This window comes from Cynocephalus volans, chromosome 2 (genome assembly GCF_027409185.1).
Source record: "Cynocephalus volans isolate mCynVol1 chromosome 2, mCynVol1.pri, whole genome shotgun sequence".
Taxonomy (NCBI): Eukaryota; Metazoa; Chordata; class Mammalia; order Dermoptera; family Cynocephalidae; genus Cynocephalus; species Cynocephalus volans.
Genome location: NC_084461.1, coordinates 188,484,151 through 188,495,241, shown reverse-complemented (window position 1 = coordinate 188,495,241; position 11,091 = coordinate 188,484,151). Strand labels below are relative to the sequence as shown.

Sequence of the window (11,091 nt, the reverse complement as noted above, 5' to 3'; positions counted from 1 at the left end):
ACTTCTGAATTTATCCCTATGGCCAAACCAGTGGGGACGCCAAAGGGATATCCTCTTTCTTAGAGGCATGAACTCTGGAGCTCAGGCCTGGCCCCCACAGCCACCAAACAAGCCCATGGCTTAATTCCAAGCCCCAGGTTCTTGTTCCCTGACTCCCAAGGTCATTTGTGAGTCTATAGGAGGAAGCCATCCCAGGAAAGAGCATGAAATAACACCTGGCATTCCGAGAGCGAGATGCTACTTTCAAAGCCCTTGAAGAGTCTGAATTCTGGAGGCAAACCGGCCTCAGATCCACTCTGAGTTCCATCACTGTGTGATCCCAGGCAGCTCGCTTTGCCTCTCTGAGCCTCAGTTTCCTCATCTGTAAAATGGGGACACAAATGATAAGGTGGTCCCTAGCCCATAGGGTGGCTGGAAAATTAAACGTAAGCATGAGACTTGCGAACACAGAGCCTGACACACAGCAAGCACTCAGTAGGTGAGGGCTGTTATTTCTGCGGTTAGTCCACAACTTGTTGTTGACAGCCATTGGGTGTGAGCTGGCTTTTTTATGTCTCTCCTACTGACCTCTCAAGAAATCAACAACTTTCAGGAGCTGGGGAGATAGTGGTGAGACAGTGGTGAGGAAAACTGAAGAGGACCTCAGCCTCATGAGCTGACTGTCCATTGACACTGAACAAAATAAGTAAGTGAATTGTTTAGTGTGTTTGGAAGCGATAAATACCTTGGAGAAAAACAAAGCACAGAACGGAGACTGGAGGGCGGGGGTGAGTGGATATTTTAGATAGGGTGGTCGAGGAGGCCTCACTCAGAAGGTGACGTTTGAGCAAAGATGTGGTAAAAGAAGTGAGAGAGGGAACCGTGCAGGTGACTGATGGAGAATTCCAGGTAGAGGCCCCGCAGGTGCAAAGGCCCTGGGGTGGCACCCATGCCTGATAATGTTAGAGAATTTTAACAGTATCTTCTCCCTACCATTTTCTTTCTCAAAACTGACAAGCACAAGTGTTGCCCACCCAACCCTCCAAGCGCTGCAGAAAGTGCACGGCACCTCTCCCCGTGACCGTGACCCAGCCGCTGCCTCTTTAACCTTGAATGCTTTTTTGGGTCTCACGTGTCACCCAGTGGCGAGTGAGCTGCCCTGACTTCAGAAGAACGGCATGGGGTGGGGGGGCCTTAGGTGGTGTCCCCTCACCTATTACTGCCAAAAGCGGTCATGGGGTTATTTTTAAACACGGGGAGGAAGTATTTATTGTTCCTGGGCTGAGGAGAGCTGGGCAGTTTGTGGAATTCTTCTTGGGAAGCAGTGCCGTCTGCCTTCCACCATGGTGAGTAGCAAGGGCTCCCGGAGGTGGTGATGCTGGGTGGGTGACAGGGGACGCCACCTACAAGCAAAGGACCAAAGGGGAGGGGGAGAAAGGCGGGTTTCAAGGGCTCCAGCCCCTTGTGGAAAAAGCACTGTTCCCTGTGTGCGCACAGAGGAACCCCAATCAATGCCCCGATAAGCCACAAATAACAGCAGCTCCCGGGGACTCACAAAAACAAAATAAGAGAGTTGGCTTTTTTATGGCTTGTCTACTGACCTCTTGAGGAATCAATAACTCCCAGGGCTTGCAAAATGGGATTGAACGCTTTTAAGGATCAAATTGTAATTCTTTTCTCTTGTTCAGGCAGCTGGGGAAAAGAATTTTTTGTTCTCACCTTTTGAACTTGCAAATCTAAAACCTTTTTTCCTGTTTTGTTTGGTTAGCGGTCTCCTCCTGCAGCAGGCATCTCCCAAATCAGCGCCAGTGTAGGTCCATGGTTAGGGGCACAAACTCTGGAGTCAGGCTGGCCAAGTCCAACTCTGGCTCTGTCTTTTTGTGCTGTGTGACCTTGGGCAAGTGATCTAACCTCTCTCTGCCTCAGTTGCCTCCCCTGTAAAATAGAGATGATAATAATAGCATCTACTTGACAAAGCAGTTATGAGAATTAAATGAAACAATGTATGTACAGTGTTTAAGTGTTTGCTGTTATTTAAAGTCAGAGAGAAATGGCGTGGGGTAGAAAGGTTAGCTCACCATTCTCTGCACTGTTGACACCATACAAGGACCGAACATTTAGAGAGGAGATTTCACTGCCATCTGGATTGAGGGAAGTTGTGGCGTGTGGGGAGCAGTTGGATTTTAACACCCTGAAAAAGTGCATTTCATCTGGGCCTTCATCATGGCTTAGTGAGCCTGACTTTTTCTTTCCCTCCAATCAATTCTCCTTTGATGCATTACTGAGCTTTTTGTGAAATGCATCGGAACAAAAGAGGCCAGATCCTGCCAGGCTGATCCTTAGGTGTAGCCTTCGTCCCCAGAGATGCACCTGCACCTTCTCCTAGTTTTCAAAGAAGCCCTGAAAGATCCACAGTCTCTTACAATCCACCAGGACCAGGATGCTCTTGAGAAACTTTATTTTGTGTCCCTTTATCCCTCCATTATCACCTTTTTGAGATATGACTGTGGGCACCATGCCCCCATTTCACAGATGAGCAGCTGAGCTCTGCAACCTGAACTAACTCACCCAGAGATGGGACCTGACCTAGTTTTCTAATCCCAGCCTTGGACTCTTTTAATTGATGCTTTTCCCCCCAGGCACCTAAGAAAGCCAAGAAGAGAGCAGACGGCGCCAACTCCAATGTGTTCTCCATGTTTGAACAGACCCAGATCCAGGAGTTTAAGGAGGTGGGTGCAGCTGTTGAATTATCTGCCTGGATGAAAATCCCACCCATTACAGAGACCTCCCTTTTGTTCCATATTCCCAGCAGGGTCCTTCTGATTAGATGTCTTTATCCTCCAAACAATCCCAAATTCAGTCTGAGAGAGAGAGAGAGAGAGTGTGTGTGTGTATGAACATTTTAAAGAAATTATTTTAAATAAATTTGCCAATTATCAAGCAAAACATATTCCTTGTTGAAAATGTAGGAAAAATTTTTCAGAAAAGCACAAAGAAGAAAATAAAAACTACCTACAATTCTACCACCCAGAGATAATCAGTTCACATTTTAGTACAAGGGTACTTCAAAAAGTCTGTGGAAAAATAGAATTAAAAAATAATACAAATCTATCCATGAACTTTTGAAGTACCCTTCTATATATCGTTCAAGACCTTTTTGTTATATATGCATATATTTATGAAACAAAGTTACAATCTTCTCTGCCTGCTGATTAGTACCTGCATTTTTTCTTTGAACAATTTATCATCAACATTTTGTATCATTTACTTAACCACTTCCTACAATTGGATGTTACATTTGTTTAGCATGTTTTATTATTATAAATAACATATCTTTGCTTGTATCTCTGGCTATTTCCTTGGAGTAAATTCCTAAAAGCAGAACTGCTGGGTCAAAGTAACTTAAAAAAGAAAAAAAGGAACTAAAAACAAGCAGAACTGCTGATCCAAACGGCCCTCCCAAAACACTGCACTAATTCCTACTCCCGTCAGCCCCGAGAAAAATGCCTTTTCCCCACATTTCCATCAACTTTGGGTATTAATAGTGCAAAATATTTTTTTGGTCAGGCTAAGAGGTGAAAAGCAATTATTTCCTGGATTTTAAAATTTACAATCTTCAATTATTGAACACTAGCCCTGTTTGAGACCCTGTTACATTCAATGGGAATGTGCCTTATTAAGCAAACGAAGTACAATATCAATTAGGCAAAACTAAGCTCACAGGCTTAGAAGGACAGACTCTGAACTAATGTTCCAGTGGTTGTGATGGCTCACACGGACTCATCCTGGCCCTCCAGAGGAAAATATGCTAAAGCTATACTAAAGAGACCACTGTGTTTTATATCAAAGACGAAACCATTTGGGACTTCCTAAACAGGACATGAACACTTGTACATTTTGTCCCCACTAACATGCAGATCACAGGAATGCCACAGCCCATAGGCTACCAGGGAAAAAGGATTTCCTGGGATGAAATGTTATATCTGAACTTGAAATAGTCACCTTCCAGGGAGAAAGCCACACCCACTTCCCCTCCCTCACTCTGCCCCAACCTCTGGAATGAGATCAGCTGCTGGGGGTGTGGGCAGAAGGTGCAGATATTTTCAGGAACCAGCTGCAGAAAAGAACTCAAAAAGACATAGCCATGATGCCTCATTTATAAAATCCTGGGGCATTTACAAAGCTCCTGGGGTCTCCCTGGGAGCTAACTGGGAAAGACGACCGGCTTCGTTTTTACAGATTGCCCAAGCTTAGGAATGCGGAAGCCAGATGAGACCCCAGTTTTTAACTTTTAAAATAAATAACAGCCTTTTGGAGATACAATTCATATACCATAAAATTCACCTTTTAAAAGTTAGTGTACAATTCAGTGGTTTTTAGTATAGTCATAAAGTTTGCAATCATCACCACTATCTAGTTCCAGAACTTTTTCACCACCCCAGACAGAAACCTCATACCCATTAGCAGTCACTCCACATTCTTCCGTCCCCCAGCCCCTGGCAACTACTAATCCATTTTCTGCCTCTATGGATTTGCTTGGACCTTTCATAGAAATGGAATCATACAACATATGGTCTTTTATGTCTGACTTAGCATGATGTTTCAGGGCTCATCCATGTTGTAGTGTGCATCAGAATCTCCTTCCTTTCTACTGCTGAAGAATATTTCACTGTATGGATAGGTCACATTTTATCCATTTATCAGTTGATGGACATGTGGGTTGGTTCCAGGTTGGGGCCATTATGAATGCTGATGCTATGAACATTTCTGAACAGGTTTTAATGTGGACATACATTTTCAATTCTGTAATGTATATGAGGGCACTTCAACAAGTTCATGGAAAGATTCGTAGTATCTTTCAATTCTATTTTTCCAGTGGAATTGTTGAGTCATATGGTAACTCTACGCTTAACATTTTGAGGAGCTTCCAGACTGTTCTCAGTCTTTGATTCTTGATCTAATGTCCTACGATGCTCCTTGAATCCCAGAATCCCACTTCCCCCAGTCCTCAGCCCAACCTCTTGAGCAACTCCACCCAATTTCTCCTGGGCTGACCCGCCAATAACCTCCCTGTCACAGGCTTTCACCATCATGGACCAGAACAGGGATGGTTTCATCGACAAGAACGACTTGAGAGACACCTTTGCTGCTCTTGGTATGTTGCCCCCTCTGGCCCCCTCCAGGCCTGCACGATGATCTCCTTATCCCGCACCCATGAGAGGCAGGAAGTAGGCCCATCAGGAAAGGTCAAGAGCTTGTCATTTTCCAAAGAAACAACTCAACCACAACCGGCCTTTAAGACAAGTTTCAGAAAATGGGTCTTTGAGTGATTTCGTGTACCTTTTATTTTTCTTTTGAAATAACTTTTTGGGTGATTTTTGAATGCAAAGCCAGCTCACAATAGAAAACTTAGAACATTCCAAAAAGTATAAAGGAGAAAACAACATTACCCCAAAGGTCACCTTCTACTGTTAACATTTCAGCCTCTTTCCTCTAAGTCTTTCTAGGCATATCTGTTTTGTTTTGCTTTTTAAATAATCAGAATCATTCTATTTTGGATTCAGCTTTTATTAATTAATTAATTTATTTATTTATTTAACATCTCCACAGTGTGAACATAAGTGCATAGAGCTTTTTCAAAATATACATGTGCAATCTGCCACCCACCACCAACTCCTATCCTTAAAATTCAGGGCCACCATGAACAGCCATGCCGGTTGTGCACTGCACAATTTTATAGGGCACTATTCTCATTTGTAGCTACTGTAGCTTTTTTCTATTTAAAACATAAAATGTCTTAAGAAGGGACAGCTTTTTCTAATTTGCACAAAGGTGAGCTTGGGGCAGAACTCAAGCAAGTATGTCAGAATCTCCAAGGCTGTGGGTTACAGCAAGTATAACTTGAAAAAATTCCCTCAGGTGACGCTCATCTATCTCTCCCACCTCTAACTGAGAAGCCTCATTTATGAGTATTTCTCGTTTGAGTAAAAAATTACAATATCCGTATAGAATGTTCCAGGTTCTGAAGACGCTGTTTTATAAGTAACTAACTCCTCCTCACATCGGATGTTTGGTTGTTTCCAGCTGTCTGGCTAATATAAAAAACAGTGTAGAGAACATCTTCTCACATGTATCTTTGCCCTGTCCACCCCTTCTCTGATTATTCCTAGACTAGATTCCTTGAAGTGGAATTACAGGGGCAAATGCCCGTGTCCTAATAGCTGTTTTTTTCCCAGCTTAGAGTCCCTGACTGTGTGTTTCCTGTCCTAGGGCGGGTGAATGTGAAAAATGAAGAAATTGATGAAATGCTCAAGGAGGCTCCAGGTCCAATAAACTTTACTGTGTTCCTGACAATGTTTGGGGAGAAACTTAAGGGTAAGCTTGTGTATGTGTGTATGTGTGTCTTTGAGTGTGTGTGTGTATCTGTGTGTCTTCACCTTCGGGCATGAATTAAAGCACTAAGAGAACAGACAGGGATTGCCAGAAGATGGGTAGGTTTCAAGAAGGCAACGTATCATTGGAAAAAAGAATAAAAAACGGCAGCTAGCATTGCACCAAGGCTTACCCTAAGCCAGGCCTCATGCTGAGAAATTATATGCATTACCTCATTTAATAGCACCTAGGAGGTAGTTTCAATTCTTATCCCCAGTCTACAAATGTGTAACTGAGACTCAGAGACAGAAAGTCACTTGTCTGAGGCTGTACAGCTATCAAGTGCCAGAGTCAGGATTCAAATCTCGGTCTTTCTAAATCTAGATTGTATTTGGTCTTGGGTTTGCTCAGAAATAACTATGTTCTCAGCCCTCTGGTTCAAAATATCAAGGCTCAGTGCTCAGGCAAAGGCAGGGTATTTCCTCCAAGCAAAGCAGCCTTGCTATGGCCCCTTCATCTTTGGGGGTACTTGGGCCCTGCCTCCTGGGGTGCCACTGGTTCCCAGCCACCCACAGCATATATATGTAAGCCCTGTTTTCTGTTTCAGGGGCAGACCCCGAGGAGACCATTCTCAATGCGTTCAAAGTGTTTGACCCTGAAGGCAAAGGGGTGCTGAAGGCTAATTAGTGAGTGGGGTCTTTCGGAAGGAGGTGGGGGTTCCCTGTTCACACCCCCCACACACATCTGACACCAACACCTGCTTTTCTCTCTCTGCAGCGTTCGAGAGATGCTGACCACACAGGCAGAGAGGTTTTCCAAGGAGGAGGTAATGGGGTCCTTTGGGCATTCCCTGCACCCCAGCTCCTGGGCTTACCTTTCAGAGGGCTCCATCTTCCCCTCTTGTCTAAACCACCCCTGACCCCACACTGAGAGAGAACCAGCAATTACTTACTGAGCCCTTGCCTCATTTCACTCTCTCGATCATCCTATGAGGTAAGAGTTAGTATATTATCATTTTATAGATGGGGAAACTGAGGCCCAGGGAAGTAAAGTCACTTGCCTGAAATGATAACACTAATGGCAAATGCCAGAGCCTGGATTCAAACCCAGGTCTGCGTGGCTACAGGTTCTGCCTTCCTCATGATGCATAGAGACCTGGTTAGAGAATCAATTTACTGTGGCATGAAGGACCACCACATACAGTCGTGTAAGTTGTGCACCGCACAACTCTCCGGGATGCCAGTCTCATAATAGTCATCATAGACTGTATGTTCGTTGCTATAGTTTTCCAGCAGATGGCAGTAAAGTGTATTGTTATAATTTTTTAAAAATCAGTATATATGACCTATTTCTGGCAGGTGGCAGTAACACGTCTGGAAGAAAGAGCACTTTTGCTCATTTGCCAAAGCTTCTGTATGAGCAAGAAATGGTCCTGCCAGCATTATTAGTGAACGTTATGTGTCTATTTAAAATAGCCCCTTGTAGGCTCTCAGGATTGTTTCCATCAAGTTCCACATTTTACTAAAAATTTTATTTTGATTTACCCCCAAAGTCAGGCACTTAAAAGGTCTGCCTTCACCTTCCACCAGCTGTGTGACTTTGGAAAATCTCCTTAATCTTGCTGACTCAACTTCCTCATCTGTAAAGTAGGGATAATAATAGAACCTATCTCATAATATGTTGTGAGGATTAAACTAGTTAATAATATATGTAAAATGCTACATGTAATAAGGGCAGTAAAAGTGCTAGTTATTAATAGCCAATATGTTTTTTAAAATAAATAGCCAATACACTTTAAATGTGAAAATCACATGTAAAAAAAAAATCTAGATTTCTGACCTCCTTGCCCATACAGCCACAATCAGCTGGCCCTGAGCAATTGCCACCTCAGCAAACAGGCCATATATCTCCACAGTCCCCACCAAACCCACCTTTCTCCCTTAACTAACCTGCCTTGCCCCTTAAACTTGAGTTTATAATCCCTGCTTTACCCCTGTTGAAGCTGGGTTTCCAGGAACATCCCTGCAGGATGTTTATTTGGGAGAACACTTGGGGTCAGTACCTGGCGAAGGAAGGGCAGAGAAAAGAAGGGAAGGGCAGGAAAGCAGAAATTGAGATGAGATTCAGGCCCAAAGATAGTCTTGGCCAATTCCCCAGGGAGCCCTGGAGCTAAAATAGCCCTTCTAGGAGGTCCTGAGTTGGGTGAGATGGCTGGGCCCTTATACCCTGACAATGATCAGTTGGCTGTGGGCTGACCCAGGACGGACATAACCTTGGGCAAGCAGCAGCTGGGCAGCAGTTCCCTCTTTGGAGGAGGATCTGAGTGGCCCATCTACACATCTACCACAGCTGCTTCTCTGCTCTGGCTCCACCCACAGCCCTCCCTCCCAGTTCCTCTCCTGTTGTCCTCAGCGTTCTTGCTTGTTAATTGCAGATTGACCAGATGTTCGCTGCCTTCCCCCCTGATGTGACTGGAAACCTGGACTACAAGAATCTGGTGCACATCATCACTCACGGAGAAGAGAAAGACTAAGAGAAGGGCTCATTGCCCAACGCTGGGCTCATCTTTGGAGCAGGGGTGTGGTTCCCTGCCTTCCCCTCTCTCTCTCCCCACTTAATTCCTCCATCCCTGCCCCTGGCCTGTTAACCATGTGGCTGCCTCATTTATCCACCTCCATTTTCTTTGCAGCCTAGGTGGCTTAGAGATACCTGCGGCCACACATCCTGCAGGTGGAAATCTGTCTGGAGGCTTTGTTCAAATAAACAGGAGGTCGTGTATTTGGTCATGACATTCCTCTGACAGATAGAAGTGCCTTGAGTAAGGAAGGCCATTTACTAATTTTCACAAAGGCAGTGTAAGAGCTATTGATGGCCCTGCTGTCATTATTATTGAATCTTAGTGACTTTTTACTTAAGACAGACCTCGCAGCCACTCAGGACTGTTTATATCAAGGGCCACATTTTACTGGAATGTTAACTGAATGACCACAGCCCTTTCTTATGAAGAGCTCAAGCATTTACAGAGCCTAGTTTCCATGACATCCTCTTCTTTAGGATGTCATCAGAATGTTTCTCCCATAGAAATGCTAAAATGGCCCCATAATAATGAAGAGGAGGAGACCTTCCACACATGCTAAGAATATGGCTCATTTGGAAAAAATCACGCTCAGTCATAAGAGGTTAATTTCTAGTTTCAGATAAAACAGAAGTTGTCTGTACTTCTGGAAAACTGGGGGTGGGGTACTGATTTGTGATCCTGTCTGGAGCCTAGGCCGAGGCATGAGTTGACTTCTTGATTTTGAGTGACCAAAGTCATACTTGAAGGATTCAGGTCTATTATGGCTGCAAGAATTTCAACTTAAGAAATAAATGGGTTGACATAACTAAGAAGTCCAAGGGCTCAGGCACAGCTGCATCTAAAAGCTCAAACATTGCCATCAGAACCTGAGGAGGCCTCTCCACTGCTCTGTTTTTCTGCATGTTGCTCTGCTCTTGGTGGTAGTAAAATGACTACAAGCAGCTACCAGCTCCCTTCTACCCCATCAGCAATCCTAATGGAAAGAGGGCACCTCTCTCTCTCCCACCTCTATACAAATATCAGAACAGGGCCCCATGGGATCTCTCTGGGGTATGTGAACCAGCCCTGAGCCAATCACCATGGACTGGCAGGTGCAGTGCTGTCACATGGTCACATGGCTAACCCTCCTGAGCAATATAGCCTGCAAATGGGAGGGGTATTTCCCAAAGGAGACTGGAGAAAAAGGGGGGAGTAGATGTCAGGCACTCTAAGCTTTCAAGAGAATCCCAAGAACCCAAGTACACAGGACACAGCAAAAGTGAATGATGCGATGGGAACTGAGAACTGAAATTGGATGTGGGAGTGGAGCTGGGTCCTGCAGAGGGAATGGCGGGGTCCAGGACGCTGCAGGAGCCAGGACCGGGGCGAGTCCTCACGGCTCAAGAATAACAACAGCGCCACCCCCAGGAGGAGCTCGGGGTCAGGCCCATCAACACGACCAATGAAATCACTTCCTGGCTGCCGGGAACTGGAGCTCCTTTCAAAGCTGACAGCAAGCTGGGTGGGCAGGGACCCAATGACCTGTGGACCATCCATACCCTGCAATGTGCCACACCCCTCACAGCCTCCCATTCACTCCAGAGACAGTCCAGACCACGAAACTGATCCCCGGGGCTCCTGGACTGATGTGGTCAGGCAGCAGGGAGGCCTGGCTCGGGTCACTCATTAAGAGCAGCGTGTGGTTCAGGGCAAGATGCCCTGGACTTGCAGACATACACACAAAAGTACAGAGACACACACAGGCATATATACATAGAGACACACAGACACAAACACAGAGAAACAGACACACAGCCTCCATGGCTCCTAGATCCTGCCCATAAGTGTTTGCCACACCCCATGAGGTTTTGGGGTCTCAAGATCAATATTTTAGTTCCGATGTGACCCCTACACATCACTCTTCCCTGCTTCATCCGGTGGACCTTGGTGGGGATGACCTGTGCTGGTCACCAGCTCAGAGGTCCTCAAGGGCCATGCTGACCTCGCACAATTCTTGCCTCCTGTGCCCGCTTTTGAACCTGACCGTTCTTGCTCCTCTGCCCCATCCCAGGGGTGGCTCCCAGCACTTCAAGTGTCTTAGCAATGAGTGTGAAAAGGCACTGAAGTTACAGAACAAAACATTTATTCTTTTTAGTTACAGTACAAATGCAGCCCTGTCCCAG

The 11,091-nt window shown here is 45.2% G+C and overlaps 1 protein-coding gene across 1 annotated transcript; it reads left to right on the top strand.

Annotated features, from left to right (window-relative positions):
* Positions 1-1,219: 1,219 nt before the first annotated feature.
* MYL2 (myosin light chain 2) lies at positions 1,220-9,129 on the top strand. The gene is made up of 7 exons (XM_063085890.1): positions 1,220-1,325; positions 2,619-2,708; positions 5,059-5,134; positions 6,250-6,354; positions 6,959-7,037; positions 7,129-7,177; positions 8,786-9,129. The coding sequence occupies exons 1-7, from the start codon at positions 1,323-1,325 to the stop codon at positions 8,882-8,884; spliced, it is 501 nt and encodes a 166-aa protein (XP_062941960.1). The 5' UTR covers positions 1,220-1,322; the 3' UTR covers positions 8,885-9,129.
* The last annotated feature ends 1,962 nt before the right edge of the window (positions 9,130-11,091 follow it).

Excerpts from the sequence above, each read along its gene's own strand:
- MYL2 (XM_063085890.1), top strand. Across the intron at positions 2,709-5,058 it reads AGATCCAGGAGTTTAAGGAG|GCTTTCACCATCATGGACCA; the intron begins GTGGGTGCAGCT and ends TCCCTGTCACAG. Across the intron at positions 6,355-6,958 it reads GTTTGGGGAGAAACTTAAGG|GGGCAGACCCCGAGGAGACC; the intron begins GTAAGCTTGTGT and ends TTTCTGTTTCAG.